Source organism: Hyaena hyaena, unplaced genomic scaffold (assembly GCF_003009895.1).
Source record: "Hyaena hyaena isolate Hyena2069 unplaced genomic scaffold, ASM300989v1 scaffold_73, whole genome shotgun sequence".
Classification (NCBI taxonomy): domain Eukaryota; kingdom Metazoa; phylum Chordata; class Mammalia; order Carnivora; family Hyaenidae; genus Hyaena; species Hyaena hyaena.
The window spans coordinates 271,303-288,918 of record NW_024080705.1 but is presented as its reverse complement, the minus strand read 5'-3'; the positions used below and the strand labels follow the sequence as shown (position 1 = coordinate 288,918).

The 17,616-nt window shown below is 55.0% G+C and overlaps 1 protein-coding gene across 2 annotated transcripts in view; it reads left to right on the top strand.

The window, feature by feature from the left end:
* ADAMTS14 (ADAM metallopeptidase with thrombospondin type 1 motif 14) overlaps nt 1-17,616 on the top strand; it is a 78,340-nt gene that overhangs the window by 29,568 nt on the left and 31,156 nt on the right. The window contains exons 4-6 of one of the 2 annotated variants that reach the window (XM_039233304.1): nt 2,274-2,464; nt 16,605-16,688; nt 17,389-17,536. In XM_039233304.1, the coding sequence (XP_039089235.1) occupies nt 2,274-2,464; nt 16,605-16,688; nt 17,389-17,536 (423 nt within the window). Of the gene's footprint in view, nt 1-2,273; nt 2,465-16,604; nt 16,689-17,388; nt 17,546-17,616 lie in introns of both variants that reach the window. The other variant, XM_039233303.1, reaches the window with a different exon arrangement.

Below are 17,616 nucleotides of genomic sequence, written 5' to 3'. Positions count from 1 at the left end.
ACCCGGGGGGGAGGCAGTGGGCTCAAGGGCGGGGGTCCCACCTTTATCACCCACCTAGCATCTACCCACCTAGTACGTATGGGGCCCCTCCTGCAGTCACACCCCTTGGTACATGCTGGGGGTGTATCGGTGGCACTTTCCTATCCTTAGTCCCTGTCCCACACTCTGGAGGATTCTCATGTAACTGGATATTCTCAGAAATCAATGGTACGGGGGCGCCTGGGTGGCTCAGTTGGTGAAGCGTCCAACTCTTGGTTTTGGCTCACGCCATGATCTCAGGAGCCTGCTTGGGATTCTCTCTCTTCGCCCCCGCACTACTCACTCTCACTCTTTCAAAACAAACCAAGTAAAATAAGATAAAGAAATTAGCGGCACAAGTGTCAGAGCTTCAGGGTAGAATGGAGGGGAATCCCGAAATGTTAGGGCTTTGGAGTCTTCTCAAGAGATTCCAGCCTCTTATCTCACCTTCTTAGTGTGTGGGTGGGGGAAAGAATTTTCCCTTTACCCTTCTAGGTTCTTGGCTGAGGCCCCCTGTAATAAAAGACAGATTAACAAGAATAAAGCAATCAGAAGTTTAATTACACGGGTACCCTCTGTATATGTGGGAGAGACTCCAGAAAACTGAGTAACTCCCCAGAATGGTCCAAGCCACCACCTTAACAGCAGTTTAAGACAAAAGAAAATGTTGGTGGGTGGAGAGGTGGCAGAGTTAATGGGATGTTACTAGGAAAACACAGCAAACAGGGGTAGGGTTGTTATGTGGATTTAAGTCATTTCCCTCTCTATTGATAAGAGTTTCCAGAGATTTAGAGTCATCCATCTCTTCCTGGCGCAGGGCGGAGAGCCCCTTACAAATGGAGATTTCCCTTGTGTAGAATGTCTCTTAGGAAAGGGTCACTTCTACTCAGTTTCCAGAGCTTTTCCGGTATCTGCTGTTTCTTAAAAATAATCAGCCTAAAATAATCCTCACACCGCAGAGACATATTTTGGGGTGGGAAATTCTGCTCCCCTTCATTGGCTTTTCCCACAGTGTCCTCATGAACCCTCAACTCCACTGCCCCAGCAAATGTTGCTGCAGTCTATTCAGACTGCGGTGTAAATGACTGATAACTACTTAAGGTACTGCCTTTCTAAGTAGCAGTACTGATGGTGATGCTTCAAAGCCTGGTCTCTTGATTCAGACAGACCTGGACAGGCTACTCTGGACCTGTTTGTTTGCCTGTATATTGGGGACTATAATCTAAAAGTTGTAAGAATTGGATTGGATTGGATTGGATTAGACTGGGGGTCAGCAAACTAAGGCCCATCATGGGAAATTAATTCTTTTAAGTTTATTTATTTATTTTGAGAGAGAGAGAGAGAACACATGCAGGTGTGTGTGGGGAAAGGTCAGAGGGAGAAGGAGAAAGAGAATCCCAGGCAGTCTCCCCACTGTCAGTGCAGAGCCCTACCCTGGGCTCGAACTCATAAACCCTGAGATCTTGACGTGAGCCAAAATCAAGAGTTGGATGCTTAACCGAATGAGCCCCCAGCACCCTGGAAATTAAGTCTTATTGGGACAGACACACGTTGGTCCGCTTAGATATTGTCTATGGCTACTTTTATGCCAAACTGAATCGCTGACAGAGACTGTAGGACCCAGAAAGCCTAAAATATTCACTCTCTGGTCCTTTACAGAAAAGTTTGACAACTCCTAGATTACATACTCCAAGTTCATCACTCCTAGTTAAATGCATCTTTTGCTTTTTATCAAAGGGCAAAGCAGTGGTGGTGAAATTTTGTAGTGCTGACCATGATGGGGAGGGACTTGAGGGGACATATCCAGGGGTTCCTAAAATGCCCTGCATAGGCTACAGTCACACGGTGATTAGTTTTCTTTATTGAGAAGTTCCCAACTGCCGAGTTTGATTTTTATAGCAAACTCATGGGTCAGAGATCAGAGATCGGGGGTGTCCCAGGAGGGGAGGGGCAGGCCTGGAGGAGTGAAGGGGCGGGGCTGGGTTACAGTCCGGAGATAGGGCTGAGTGGGACCTGAGACCCAGGCTTGTCACTCCAGGCGAGGTCCCCCTTCTCTGTGTTCCTTGCCTCAAAGACTCAGCCCTGGCCTGGCGCCTCTGAATTAGCAGGCGGGGAAGGAGCCTTCGTGCCAAGTTGGCCTACAGGCAGGAAAGGGGCACACAGCTGAGGGGGCAGAGTGGGCTGGTGGGCGGCATCCGAGTGACAGCCCCCCCTGTGGCTCTGACCTCTGTCTCTCTTCCCGTCCCGGTTGGCAGCCTTTGGCCTGGGCGACCTCCCCAACCTGCTGGGCCTGGCGGGGGACCAGCTGGGCGACGGGGAGCGGAAGCGGCGGCACGCCAAGGCGGGCAGCTACAGCATCGAGGTGCTGCTGGCGGTGGATGACTCGGTGGTGCGCTTCCACGGCAAGGAGCACGTGCAGAACTACGTCCTCACCCTCATGAACATCGTGAGTGTCCTTGCGTCCCAAAGTGGGCCACCAGCTTTGTGTAGAACGCCAGTTCCTTCGGGCCTGGTGTTGGCTGATGGGATGCACTGCTTGCTCCGTAGCCCAGCAATGGGACAAGCCTGAGCTGGCCTGATGCCGCCCCAGGCCCAGGCCTGGGCTCAGTCCCGTACACAGGTGCCCTCAGGCCATCGGCGCCAATCCCCTGGCAACCTGGGGCCTGGGGACAGTGGGTTCTGGGTGGGGACACATTCAGAGCCTGAGGCAGGCGTGGCCGGGGCTTCACTTGCCTTGGAGTTGAGGGGGCTTCCCTGAGACTCCTCATCTGGAGAAAGAGCTAGATCCCAGGCTGGGAAGATTGGCAGAGGAGCCATCATCGATCTGCTGGTGGGGTCCAGATCCTAGGTCCCGAAGGTGGACCTTGGTGTTCATAGAGGGCAGAAAGGTTGCTGCGCACATTTAGGTCTTTGCCTGTCTTGATGGGTTTCCAGGGATTGAATCAACCCCCTCTTTTGGCACAGCTAGGAGACGCCCTTATAAATGGGTATTTCCCTCATATGTGTAAATGTCTCCCACAAAAGGGTAACGTCCCCTGGGGTTTTCCGAGCTTCTCATGTGCCTGTAGTTTATTGAAAATGATCTGCTTATGGGGCACCTGGGTGGCTCAGTTGGTTAAGTGTCTGACTTTGGCTCAGGTCATCATCTCGGGGTTCATGAGTTGGACCCCCGCGTGGGGCTCTGCTGATAGCTCAGAGTCTGGAACCTGCTTTGGATTCAGTGTCTCCCTCTCTCTCTGCCCCTCCCCCACTAGTGTGCCCCCCCCAAATAAACATTAAAAAAATTAAAAAAGAAATAACCACCTTGGGGACCCCTAGGTGGCTCATTCAGCTAAGTATCTGACTCTTGATTTTGGCTCAGGTCATGTTCTCATTGTTCATGAGTTCGAGCCCCACATCGGGCTCTGTGCTCACAGCTTGGAGCCTGCTTTAGATCCTCTTCTCCCTCTCTCTGCCCCTCCCCCATTCATACTTGCTCTCTCTCTCTCTCTCTCTCTCTCTCTCTCCCTCCCTCCCTCAAAAATTAATAAATGTTAAAAAAAATTAACCAAGTTAAAATAATCAGTGTGGCAAAGAGGCATCTCTTGGGGTGCCCAAACCTGCTCCCCTTCATTGTTCTTAGAGCTATACTGTCTGTGCCTGTATGTAAGTGGTCCTTCATCTAAGCCACTGAAGTGGTGGGGTGGGGGCTTTGTCTTATACTTTTTTTGAGCCCCAGCTGCACACAGCACAGTCCCTGACCCCTGGGTGATAGGTGTATATGGAAGCGAGTGGCATCTGTGGAAGAATCAGGAAATGGAAAGGTAGCAGGTTTGTGTCCACAATAGGGGTGTAAAGAAAAAGGGGGTGGCGCTAGAAATCAGATCCAGTTAGAAGGAGCCCCCGGAGGGGAGGGCTGAGCCCTGGCCACCACCTCATTGTTTGGATGTTAATTCTTCTGTCCCTTAAGGAGCTGTGGTGTGGGACTCTTAAGAGCAGAGGCTACCCGTGGGGCCCTTTGTGAGGCAGGGAAGATGACTATGAATATGGACACACACACTCTGAATTTGAACTTAACTGGGGAGAGAGAGTTGGCAAAAGGCTTGTATGGTTAGGACAAATGCGTTGATTTAGGAAAGACAGATAGATTTGTAGGAGAACAAATGGGAAATAACGTTTGCGGTTCTACTTATTTATGCTTTCTGTCTTTTTCTATGGCGATGAAATTGCCCTGCAGAGGAGGGGGTGGGTGTGTGGTAGCTCGCTTTCCAGGGTTGCTACTTGGACAGATAAGGGGGTTTCTGAGAAGGTTTCTTTCTTCATTTGTTCAGCTTAAAATAATCTTTATACCAACTCTGCGGTTCTGACTGGGTCACCACACAGCCAGGAGCGGGACCTCAGAACTGCCACAGGGAATGAGTCCTTGTAAGCACCTGTGTCCTGGAGGGGCGGTGACCCGTGCCAGTCCCTGAAGTCCCTGCCTGGGATAGAAACTCGCATGCTGTGGATGCCGGACTACCTTGTCCACAACTTGGCTGACTTGCTGGTCTAGACCGAACCCCTCTCTGGAGGGTTCCCAGAGGATCAGCTCCAGTGACCTGGGCGGGGGGTTGGGGGTAGGCTGTTCTTTGGGGCCATGGCGAGAAATGGCACCCACCTCCTAGGTGTAGGCTTGAAGGCAGCAAAGTTAGAAAGGGGTGGGGAGGGTCTGAGAGCTTGTTCCCTAAGAATTTGATGGCTTGATGAACCACACAAGGAGATACATTGTTTTCTGTAGAGCAAAGTATACTTTTGAAGCCATTTTCCAAAGGCTTGCCCGGCCTGAGATGTGGTTAGTTCAGAAGGGTCCCGTTAGACCCCTGGGGCCTGGAACTGTGCGGATGGCGGTGGGGAGAGCTACCACGCTCTTGGGGTTCACCACGCGGAGGCCCATGGCCTAGCAGCTCTCCTTCCCTGGTGTCCTTCCCCGTGTCCCCTGAACTTTATTGTCGGGGAAAGGTAAGCCTGTGTCCCGCCCGGCTCTCATGACCTCTCACCCCTGCCTGGCAGCCTTGGCTACAGAGGTCGTGCCCCGAGGGCCTGCCTTGGACACTCTGTTGCCCTTGGCTTGGTCCCGCCTTCCTTCTCCTCACAACCTGCGGGAAAGTATGCGAGGAGAGCGAATGTCTTCCAGAGCTTCCTGAAGGCTGCTTGAGGCTGGTTCTTCTGCTCCTGCTGGCGTGCCCTGTGGATGTGGGAACAGAAGGGGAAGTTGAGGCATTATCCCCAGGGCCCGTTCCTCTGGGGAAGGGAGGCTCACCAGGCAGAGGAGCTGTTGCGTGCAGACCCGCAGCCGCCCTAGGCGGAATATTCTGGGAGGGTGCGTTCTGACTTTGCGGGGGCGGGGGCGGGGGGGGGGGAGCAGCCAGTGAGAGTTCTGGCCCACAGAGGTGAGCGGGCGGGTGGCCAGCTCATCCTGTCCATTGTGAGGGAACTTTATGCGGCTGGGATGCTTGAAGCTCGAGGCACTGATTTCCTAAGGGATTTCATGAAGCCAGTAAAAGGGGTGTCCCCTCCCTGTCCCCTTGAAGTGCCTGCCTGCCTGTGACCATTTCTGATCCTGATTCGCAGGGCCAGGGCTGGCCTAGCAGGATCAGGGAGAGATCAGATTCCCGGGATGTATGGTCCCATTGTGCTAAGCCTGGAGGAGGGGCAGCAGCCGTTAGTGAAGCTCTCTGACTGGGCCCTGCTCACCGGCAGCTCTCCCCGTATCCTGCCTCTCAGTTCCCTCTGCATGAACCTGGAGAGGTGCTGTAAATACTCGTGCGGCTGCAACATGGTGGCACGGACTCCCCGCTTCCCTCCCTCACATGCTAGTGGGCCCTTGATGGACTTTATTTGCTCCTGCCTCAGTTTACCCATCTGTACCAGGTCTCTTTCCCTCAACTTCTTCAAGTCCGAGGACTAGGGAACACTTTGAGAGCTTTGAAAAATAAGGAGTCATTTTGTTCAGCATTTAGTGAGTACCTGGTGTATACCTAGTATGACAGACCCTTGTTCTAGAAGCTTTGGTCTGGTGGCCAGTGCAAGCCTCAGACCGTGGAGTAATTTGGGAACCATGGAGGCTGGTGCTGAAGAAGCTTAGAGGAGGCAGCCGTCCCTGTGGACTGGAGGCAGAGGCTTTCTGGAGGGGTCTGGAGCCTGGGGGGAAAGGGTTTGGGGAGGTGGAGCGTGTAGGCCCGGCGAGCATGATCATGTGGCAGGGTTGTGGATGCAGGGGTGAGGGGGCAGCGGGCCCCCCCCGCAGAGACCTCTCAGGAGTTTAGCTGTGGCGGGAAGGGAGTTCGGGATCAGCATGGAGAGGAGGCTTTGGCGTGGGGAGGAGGGGTGAAGAACATTGCCTGCTGATGGCCCCAGCATGGATTTGGGGGAGGAGGCGATGGGCGCCAGAGCTGTGTCAGGCCAGCAGGCAGACTCAGGAAATAGGGACTCGGGGTCTGTTATCGAATATCGCATTATCATTCCGGTACCTACCACATGTCAGGCACGGGGCTGAGAACTTCACAGACAGGCTCTGTGAATCCTCACTGTGGCCTTATACCAGTGACATTCCTTTGACTGCTGTGGCTCTGAGAAGCCAAGTGACTTGGCTCAGAATAGCGGCAGAGTTAGGATTTGAACCCAGATCTGTCTGATTCCAAAGTTTGTGCCCCCCCCCCCCCCCCCCTCCCCCGCTTTCTGCTGTGGTAGAACCAGGGCCAAACAGCTCTGAGGAGGAGGGAGAAGGAAGATTGTTGCCTCCACCCCCCTCCTGGCCTCTCCTGGAAATGGGTCCCCGTAGCTGAGTCAGGATTCTGAAGCTTCACCCCTGGGTCTGCTTCCTGCTCCCGGCCTTGCCAGCCAGGGGCCTGGAGAGAATCGGGCACTGTCACCAGATCTCTGCGGTGAGGCCTCTCTGGGACCCAGGGGAATGCAGGCATCCTCAGAGGGCCCAGAGCCAGAGTAGAGAGGGGGCGAGGAGATGGAGAGGCCCCTTCCATGGTCCTCACTGAGCCGATCCGCAGCCAGACCCCTCTTGGCAGCCCCCCATTGGGGTGGCAGGCTTCCTGCCCGCCCTGCTCTCACCCCTCCCGGCCAGGCTGACGCCACAGAGGTGTTGGGCGTGGTTGCCGCAGAGACATTGGCTGGTGCCTCTGAGAGGGTCCTGCCCACTCTGGCCTGCTCTGGGGCCCCTTCCTGAGGCCTCTCGGATGCCCTGCTGGGAAAGCTTGGTGTCCCTTCGAGGCCCAGGAGGTTTGGGTGCAGATGGCTTTCAGACCAGGGCCTCGGTGGCCTCAGCCTGGGAGGGTGGCGGCGTTCTCTTGGCACATCACTGCGTTAAATAGTCACCATACAGGCTGGTTTGGAACGCCACAGAAGCACTGCTTCCGTGCTGACAGAGTGTTGCTTTGCCAGACGTTTTCCGTTCGGGGATATGTGAGCCTCCAGGCAGCTCATCCTCCCTTCCCATTGGAAGGATGCAAGTCCTCCTCCTCCCTCACTTTTTTAGGCCTTTCTCTTCTCTTGTCTCACCCTAAAAGGCTTTCCTCTGCTTTTTAGGGCAATCTGAGACCCTCCCCCACAATGAACAGCAAAATGGACTTACTTTGAGGTAACAGTTCTCAATGGGCAGGTGTGCCTCCCAGGGGACATTTGGGAAGGTTTGGAGATACCTTCTGTTTATCGCACCTGGAAGGGATGGGACGCTACTGGCTTCTCAAGGAGGAGCCGGGGATGCTGCTAAACATCCTACAGGTCTCGGGACTCCCCGCAGCCAAAGTGGCCCTTGTGGCCAGGAGCCCTGATCTAAGGTGCTCGCTCCAGTCGCCATGTTGCTTTTTCAAAGCAAGCCCCCTGGGCAGAGAACAGTGCTTAACACAAAAGTATGAATGCTGGGATTCCTGGTGGGAGAGACACAATATTAATGAGTATGAATATCCCTCCTGGTCATGAGAGCTCTCTGCTTGACAGAGCACTTTCATACCCAGCACCTCCCCTCCGGTCGCCATATTGGAGGTCACGCTCCTGAAATCCTAATCCCAGGCTGACCTAATGACCTCTCATCGGCTTCCCAAGTGGGAAGCAGAAGTTCTAAACCAAGAGAGGCCACTGACTGAGCACACACGTGTTCCAGGCCCTGTTCCAACTGCTTGACATTTGCCTCACCTTCTGTCCTCAGGCCTCTCTGCAAAGTTTACTAGCCCACACCTGGGTGGGAGAGTCGGGCTCGGTGAGGTGAGCCCGGGGCAATTCGGACCTTTCAGGCCTCCGCAGTGCCTCTCTTTACACTCAGACAGACCGACCTGGGACACAAAAGGCTGCTGCATTGTGGAGACAGGTTGTAGGGGATAAATGCTGAGCACTGAGGACTGTCCCCATGCGCTCTGGAACCGCCCTGCCCTGGCAGCCTGGCTGTGAGGAGGGCCAAGTGGAGACCTGCTCAGGCCACCCCGCGAGCTCTGGGAGCCCCGAAGATATCCATGCCCTGAAGGGCTTGTGCTGTTAGGAGGCAGCTGCAAGTGCCACCCGTAGCTCACCCGGCCCTTTGAAATACTGGGCCATGGTCGTGAACTTGTAGGGAGAAGATGGAGTAGCTGAACCTGCAGCGAGGGAGGAACAGGAAATTGTTGGACGCAGCCTTCCTGCCACCCCGCAGGTAGCCTCAGCCTGCAAGGTGGCGCTGCTGACCACAGAGGCAGGGCCTGCCCGTGTATATGAGTGAGTGCGGCACCCTGGCCCGGGCTCAGTGTCCCAACCTGGGGGAAGCCAAGGCCCAGCTCTGGCTACGCACAGGTCCGCCTGGGGGTGGGCAGGGATCCCAAGCTGCAGGCCAAACGGTGTTACTGGCGTACACCCCCACATGGTGCATGTTTCCATGCACATGCGTGTACATGCACACACAGCAAGTCACCCATATGTGTAACACAGCCGTGTGCACATAGATACACGTACCACACCAGATCAGGTGTGTGTACACACTGCGTGTGCACTCATACTAGCCTTATGTCATCAAACTGAATCCATTGATTGTCAGACGCCCTATTACTTTACATACTTAAGAAACAGAAAAAGTGCTACCCATCAAACTCTGATACGGTGTCTTTCTTATCACTTAGTCTTTACATTTGTACTTCATGGAAGAACTCTTTCAACTCGATGGAAACTTAGATTTTCATCATATGATACTCGTGTGCATGCATAGATACGACGGGGTGAGAAAGCCTGGTATTCCCGTCACTTCTTCCGTTCAGAGTGTTACTTGTCTGAATCAGTTTCAGCGCAGAGCCATCCACGTCTGTGTTTTCTGCACAGCGTTGTCTCCTGTGGCATCTGGAGCCTGGGGGACACCGCAGGGGTGCCCCGCTCTTATCTCTGGGATTTCCACCAAGCCGGAATGCCTTCTGCAACTTTGATGCGGGCGCCTTCTTGATTTTACTGGAAGGTGGCAATGGAGGTTTTCAGACAACGAGGACTCCCATTCCTTGCTCAGCCCCTAAATGGTCCACTGCCCTCAATGAAGGGCACTACAGTGTCCTATGAAGCCACCAGGAGTAACATGAGATTTTCGCTTGCACGGGCTGCGGTGACAACACACTGCCACCTGGCCCACTGCGACTGTGAGTGGGGAAAGAGGAACATCGCAGACGCATGCCACGTGGGTTTGCTGGAGCACCTGTCTGCAGAGTTGCCTCGTGCTCTCGATAAGAAGGGTTGGAGCTGGGGGGACGGAGGGCTAATTCCAAGGCCTGGGACTAGAAAGGGCAGAAGAGGTGATTGCTGGCCATACCTCACCTTCAAGCAGTGCTGTCCCCGTTCTGTTCAGGTTCAGAGGCTGTAAGTGACCAGGGAGGGCATGTGAGCAGAGGCTGGACTTGAACTCCTTCCATGGCTGCTGTGCTCAGGCGGGCTCTGTCGTCACCATAGGCCTACTTTTCTTCCGGCGAGAAGAGGGGGTACGTACCGCATTCCTTGAAGCTCCTTCGAGGAATGGCTGGCTCTCACAGCCAGAGCGGAGAAGGTCCAAGCTGAGCATCCCGTGTTGCCAGAAAGTAAGGAAGTGCCCAACAAACAAAAACAAAAAACCTCAGAGCCAACAACAAGGGTGTGTTAAAGGCACACAGGAGCCAACTGAATGAAAGAGCTCCCGGGGGCCAATTTGAGCAGCAAAATAAATAACGTCGCATTGAATTATAACCCAGAGTATAAAAATACACATCCATGAGTTCATACCGATAAATAAACGACAGAATAAATGAATAGATGGGAGAAGAATTCCAAGTAATTGACGTAGATATTCTGCCCTCAAGGAAGTGGATTTTAACTCCCACTCCTGAAGTGCGGGCGGTGCCCAGTGACTTTGTTCTGAAGAGCACGGCTCGGGGGCCGGGAAGGAGAGTACATTACACAGGAGAAACCTGGCACACGCTGTCCCAGTAGGCGCTAGAGGTCAGCATCGTCAGGGGATGGGCATGCTGGTGGCCGGTGCCCTTGACATCATGTGGGGAAGACAGCACTTACCTCCGAGGCCTTTCTCCCCTAGGCCCATACCCCTGATCTAACCATGAGACAAACGTTGGCCGCACCCAAAGTGAAGGATAGTCTGCAAAATGCCCCACCACTATTCCTCGAAACTGTTGAGGTCATCAAAACCCAGGAAGGTCTTTGGAACTGTCAGGAAGAACAAACAGTGTGGAGCAGCCCAAGGAGGTACGGCAGCTTGACGTAACCCGGTGTCCTGGATGTGGGCTCAGAGCAAGAGCAAAGGACATCAGGGGAAAACTGAAACAAGTATGGGCTTTTATTAATAATAATGTGCCCGTATTGGTTCAGGAGTTGTGATGAATGTACCATGGTAATGGCAGATGTTAACCGTAGTGGGGCCCCCAGGAACTCTCTGGGCTGCGCTTGCAGCTTTTCTGTCAATCTGAAACTATTCTAAAGTCAGCAAGACATATTAATTAAAAAGAGAAGAAGGGATAGTACTTCCTAACGGGCAGGTTGTTGGGAGAGTCCGTGAGGTGGGGCAGGGGTTGTGGCTCCTGTTTGAACATGGCGGTGGGGGGGGGGCCGGGAGGGGCTTGAGACCCTGGGGTCGTGCTTTCTCAGCATGGCCCGGCCCTATTTGCGACCTGCCTGATCCTGGCTGTCAGGCCAGTGGACTCGGTGCTCCGAGCTTCTTGGGCAATGTTCCCTAGCATTGTGGGAACTTGGCGCTGGCTGGGGACCATTCCCTGAGGGACCCCTGTCCCTGCACTGCCTGGGAGAAGCCCATTTTGTCCTGGCCCAGAAAGGAAGGCTGCCAGCTGCCCCCATCCCCATGCCGTGGGCTCCTCAGGGGCCTAGCTCTCCCTGCCAGCTGTAGGTACCTAGAGTCTGACCCTCCCTTTAGGCAGGAACACAGATTCAGAGCTCCCACCTGAGTATACACCTGCTTCCCTTCTTCCTGCTCCCCAGTCTTGGCCACAAGGCCCCCAGGAGGCCTGGCCATGCAGGGTGATAGCAGAACAGAGGAGGGGCTCTTGTAGTGACTCCCTGGCTGGCCGTGTTGCTGTTTCCTGGATGTGGAAGCCTGCTCTGCTTACCTTCTGTCCTGGGCCAGAGAAAGCCCACTCTAGTCCGCCCACCACGGGAGCTGGCCCTGGAAAACAGCTGCTAAGTGTAGTGGCTCAGAGCATCTGAGTTTAAATCTGAGCCTTCCCACTTTCCAGCTGGGTGGCCATGGGCAAGTTACTTAACCTCTCTGAGCCTTGGACTTCTCTCCTGTGAAATGGGAGCAATTCCTCTCTCCACAGGGTGATGTGAGGTTGTATGCAAGCCCTCACATGGTACCCGGCACATAGTAGGTGTTCGGTGAATAGCAGCACTTTCTCCAACCCTTGTGGTCTCTAGCTTCTGTTACATTATCACGTAGCTTCCCCCTTCTGCTGTTTAGTGCCCCCTTGACCAGAGAGACTTCTGACCTTTGCTTGATTTTCTAGTAGATACCCAGCGGCCATCCCAAGCCAATATCTGATGTGGTCCCTGGGGACTTGGCAGATGATGTTGAACTTGGCAAAGGTGGGGAAGGAGGACACCAGACTGTTCTTTTCTGCCCTGGGGGCATGTCTCAATGTGTCACTCTGGTGCCCACAACCACAGGAGGCCATTCCTGGTCACCCCGGAGCTGGCGCGAGGGCCTGACCTTCGGCATCCAGGGGGTGGAGGCTGACAGCCAGCTCTCGAGTGCACGGCCAGACGAGAGCCTATGGGAGGCCGCCCGTGCCTGTGTTCCAGAGGGCTGAGGTCCTGGGCCTCTCCGGTGGCTGCGCCTCCTGTCTGTGGCCCCAGCGCCGGCTCTCGGCCATGGCTGGGACCTGTGTGCCAGGCGGTTCTGTATCCCTGTCCAGCTGCCTCCTTGGCCTGTGAGAAGGGTCAGGATGGCTTCAGCTGGATCAAAGCCCAAAGGTGCTACTCAAGGGCTGGGGGTGCTGGGGGTGTGTGCCGATGAGGGTGGCAGGGTACCTCAGAGATGGACCATACCAGGGGATGTGGGATGCCAGGGCCAACTCCACCTTTTTATAAAACAATTTTTTAAAGTTTTAGTTATTTTGAGAGAGAGGGGAGAGAGCGCATGAGCAGGGGAGGGACAGAGAGAGGGAGAGAGAAAGAATCCCAAGCAGGTTCCACATGATCAGTGCAGAGCCTGAAGTAGGGCTCGAACTCACGAACTGTGAGATCATGACCTAAGCTGAAAACAGGAGTCGGACGCTTAACAGACTGAGCCACCCAGGTACCTCCACCCCACCCCCCTTTTATTAAATGAGGGAATAAGGGTGTGAAATAGAATTACTTTATTTTTATCATCCTTACTTAGCATAAGAAAAGACTAGACTTGATCATTGCTGAACCTTGCTGCTCTCAGGACTGTTCATCCAGTCTTGCACCCCGGGCCACCTTTGGGGGATCACTTTCCACCTTACTTTCCTGCACACCTGAAGACAGTGGGGTCTGTGTGGCTCCGTTTCTGTTTTCTTGACAATGGCTTCTTTCATCGTGGTTCTTAGAGGCTGGTTTGCTGGGCCCGGGATCGTGGGTCGACGGTTTCTTTATCTCGGTTCTTTGGTGGTATTCCTTCAGCATCTACCCTGGTCACTGTTGAAAACCTACCCCTCACCAGATGGGTGGTCCTTCCTTGGCAGTGGCCTGTCCTCTCTCTTGACGCCTGGAAGGTTTTCTGTTTGACTGGCGTGAGCACGGAGGGAAGTCCCCCGAGAGATGGTGGCCGCCGTCTCTCCCTGGGAACGGAGCAGATATGCTCTGTGGGACTTCTAGAGAGAGACTTGAGGCCAGTGGAGGAGGCAGATGGGAAGGTTGAATGGTGCTCGCAGCGCCCGGAACTTTCTAATGGGCTAGCACACACGTTGCTGGAAGTGTGAGAGCATGGGCTGGGAAGAGATTCCCATCACGGGCAGGGCTGGCCTCAGCTGCCCTGACTACCACTGGCCTGGGGGTGTCTTGATGGCCCCAGTGACTCCTGTTTTCTCTCCCCTGCACCAAACCTCTGCCCATCTCCTCTAAAAAGGCCCATGACCTTCTCCAGCGGGACGTGTCTGGGTCCTCAGCAAGTCCTCCCTGACCCCTCCCGCCCACATGTACACCATCTCCCTTACCCCCCACTCCTAGGGTCTGTGTACACCCGTCACTGAACCATTTTGTCTCCAGATTATTTCAGTGCACTGTGCTGGGTGGGGTCTCGCTGCATGGCGTCTCCCCTTCTGCTTGCTCAGTATTTGCATTTAGGCCAGTTACCCGGAGTAGGCCGTGGTGTGGGGAGGCCCCACCCAACCCCCACTGGGGATGCACACTCAGGCTCTGATTCTGCCTCCTGTTCAGAGAACCTCCCAATCCCACCGTGAGGACTTCCCAGTGTCCGGGGCCACTGGAGCAGGCATCACTGGAGGCTTTGATGGCTGGGTTTGGCCTGCTGAGCACAGGGACACTAATGAAGGATTCGGGCAGCAATCTGCCTGGCCCGCTCTGGAGAGAGGGCAGGAAGACGGTGGCCCCCTGAGAATTTCCATACGCCTAGAGGCTGTGCTGGTGCCTCCACCGGAGCATTCCAGGGACTGATCTCTTTTCCTGCCCCGGGGCAACTGGTGGGTTCCCATGTGTACATGTGGGGTGCAGATGTGGCTATGTACAGCGTGCCCTGCTTATCATTCCATCTCTGGTCTGCTTGCCTGCAGGGCACATCAGGGAGCCCTGAGACCTTGACCGCACCCTCTGTAGAAGGAAGGCCACGTTCTGAATGGAGGGGCTGAAATGTCAAGGTCATTTAAGAGTTACTCTGTTGCAGATTGTTTTGGCGGAACAGCAAAGAATTCTTAGGTTGGACTTCCGTTAGGGAGAAGGTGTATGTGTGGCCGATCGACGCCCCCATCTTCCACCCCACAGCTCTCCTAGGGCGAGTTAGGGCCGCGGAGATCGAGAAGGACATCATCTCCTTCTGAATTTGGGGACTCTGTTCCCGTGGTGTCTGCTGGGGAGGGGAGGCAGGAGGAAGGAAGTGCTGGCGCCCATTGCACTTTCTGTCATTTCCTGTGCTGGGGTGTTTGGTGGTGGGGCTGCTGCTCCTCAGCGGGCACTGGTCTTTGGTCTCCGCTGGGTCCAGACGTGGGTGCCAGGTTAGGCCTTGGCGGAAGGCTGAGGGAGGCAGCTCTGGCGTCTGCATGCTCACAAGTCCGGCAGCTTCCAGTTCTGGGGGCACAGGCAGGGGCCCCGTGGTGCACGTGGCCTCTGTTGCCAAGGCCCCGCCACCGCGGCCTGCTCCGGCTTTGGCCCCGGAGCGGGCCTCCAGGCGCCTCCTGGTCTCCCCTCCCTGTGGGACTCTCACATAGAGGGTTGGCAGCGCTGTTCCTCTCCATTTGCTACATAGCGGTCCCTTTGTGAGATGTAGACCAGTTGCTTTGCTCATGGGCCAAAGGGCATGAAGAGACGGAAGCGGGGAGAACAGTGCTATGCGTGAAACTCCATGCAGGCTCCAGGGAAGACGCGTGGGCAGGAGTCAGAGGCTGGCATCCACTCCTGCCTCTCGGTGTGGCCCGCTCATTGTTCCCAGATACCAAGGTGGCATGAGATACCCACATGCCAGCCCTATGACAGCCATTAGGATCGACATTCTACAGAAACAAACAGAAACAGACCTGCTCAGGAGTTGCTTGATGTGCCCTAAGCCACCCAGCCCACAGGGCAGAGTTAGGATTTGAACCCGGGACCCTGACCCCCATTACCTGCATTGCTTCACTAGTGCTGTGTTCTGACACTGACTTGCTGAGCAAGTCACTTCTCTCGGGGGTTACGTCCAGCTCAGGGATGGGGATTAGTTACATAAGTTGTGTCTCTTTGCATGCAGACGTTAGAGATGATACTTTTTAAAGATTTTTATTTATTTTGAGGGGGGAGGGGCAGAGAGAGAGGGAGAGAGAGAGAGAACCCCAAGTAGGCTCCGTACTGTCAGCATAGAGTCTGACATGGGGCTCGACCCCACGAACTGCGAGATCATGACCTGAGCCAAAACCGAAACTTGAATGCTTAACCGACTGAGCCCCTCAAGTCACCCCGATACTGTTTCATGAAACAAGCAACCGATAAACAGTAAATTCAGTATGATTATTATTTTGTAAATTGAGCCTCCTCCCCCACCCACACACCCACATACACACATGGCATAACTGGTTATTATACATCAGGCTGATTGTATTTTAGGCAATTTGATTTTCTTCTTTTGCCTTTTTTGTACTTTTCAAAGTTTACAGGGCAAAATGTTTTGTATTCAGAAAAAAAAAGCTAGTTAAAACAAAAATCTGGAATTGTTCAAGGGGCATCCTTAGGAGATGGGCACTCAGGGGAGGGTGAGCTATCTGTCCGTGGGGGTGGACAGGCAGATGCTTGTCCATCTGTCATGCACACTGGCTCTCCTGATTAGGGGGGTAGGAAGGGCAGCATTCTTTGGTGGACTGTGCAGGGCCCTGCCCCGCGGGGCCTGTGGGAGAAGGGAGTTTTCGCCCTTGGTTCTCGAACTTGACCATGGCCAAGCATCACTAGATTGGAGACTCAGGAGGTGGGCCCGAGGCTCTGCACTTCCAAGGCCCTCACGTACTTTCCCTTGGATTTGCCCTGGAAAAGTGCCTGGGCACTACAGAGCAGACAGACCATTCCCGTGGCAATTGGAGAGGTACCCAAGGATGTGAGGATGAGTGACCCAGGCCAGGGGACATTTGTGGAAGGACACTCCTGAGCCTTGGAAAGGTCAGTCTTTGTCAGAGGCCAGTTCCCTCACACTTGGCTTCGTGGAGAGAATGCACAGGTGGAGCTAGGTGGGCCAGATTTAAATCCCAGCTCTGTAGCTCCTTAGCTGTGTGGCCTTGGGAAGGTCAGTTTGCCTCTCTCTGCCTCAGTTTCTTCATCTGTACAGTAGGGAGAAGCATGCTTCCTGATAAGGCCATGGTGAGGAAGACATGGGTCAGATACCCGGCTCGGTACCTGCTGTGTGGTAGGCTCTTCAGAAACGTTTGTTTCCCTTAAAATTGCATGCTCTTTTCTCCTTGCAGGTGGATGAGATTTACCATGACGACTCCCTGGGGGCCCACATCAACATTGCCCTTGTCCGCTTGATCATGGTCGGCTACCGGCAGGTGACCCCTTCCCTTCGGCAACTGGCAGGGATTGGAGGGAGAGGGGGTGTACGGGCGGTGCGTTGGACCAGCTGTGGTGTGGGGAGGGGCTGGGCAGCATCTAGGAAGCATTTTGTTTCCAGAATCAGAACCCTGAGAACATCGGAGTTGAGGCTTCAGAGGCAGAGGCATTTGGGGATGTGAAGTGGGGCTGAGGGAGTCCCTGCAATCTGGAAGCAGGCCGTCCTGCACCCTGACAGCTGGGGATCCCTCTCCCGGAGGAACCCGTGGGGAGGTGGGCTCCCAGCAGGGCAGTGGCCGAGACGAAGTTGGACCCTGGGGCCCTGAGCTCTGCAATCTTAGACCCACCGGTCACCTCTTCTCACCCTAATGAGGGTAGCAACAGCCCTTTCCCCCAGGGGCTGTTGTGAGGATTAGAGGAGACCATGAGCAAAGGCATAAAAGTGCTCAGAACAGCGCCTGCCTTGCAAGTCAGTAGAGGGCTGCGTGCTGAGTTCCCAGCAGACAGGAGTCCCCGCACAGGGCGTGGCGCTTGAGCCTTCCCTGAGGGGGCGGGCCGTGCGCCGGCAGCAGAGGCCTGGAGACAGGCATCTGGGTCCCATGGGCCTCAGTGTCCTCCGCCGGTGGGCGGGGGGGGGGAGGAGCGGCGGGTGCCCACTGGTGACTGCCCCCCCACCGTTGACGCTCTTGGCCCTCGCAGTCTCTGAGCCTGATTGAGCGGGGGAACCCATCTCGCAGCCTGGAGCAGGTGTGTCGCTGGGCACACTCTCAGCAGCGCCGGGACCCCAGCCACGCAGAGCACCACGACCACGTGGTCTTCCTCACCCGCCAGGACTTTGGGCCCTCAGGTATGCAAGGTACTGTATTTGCCATGGCCAGCAGTGCGTGGCTGCAGGGCGGAGGCCGGACTCAGGGCAGGGCTGCCTGG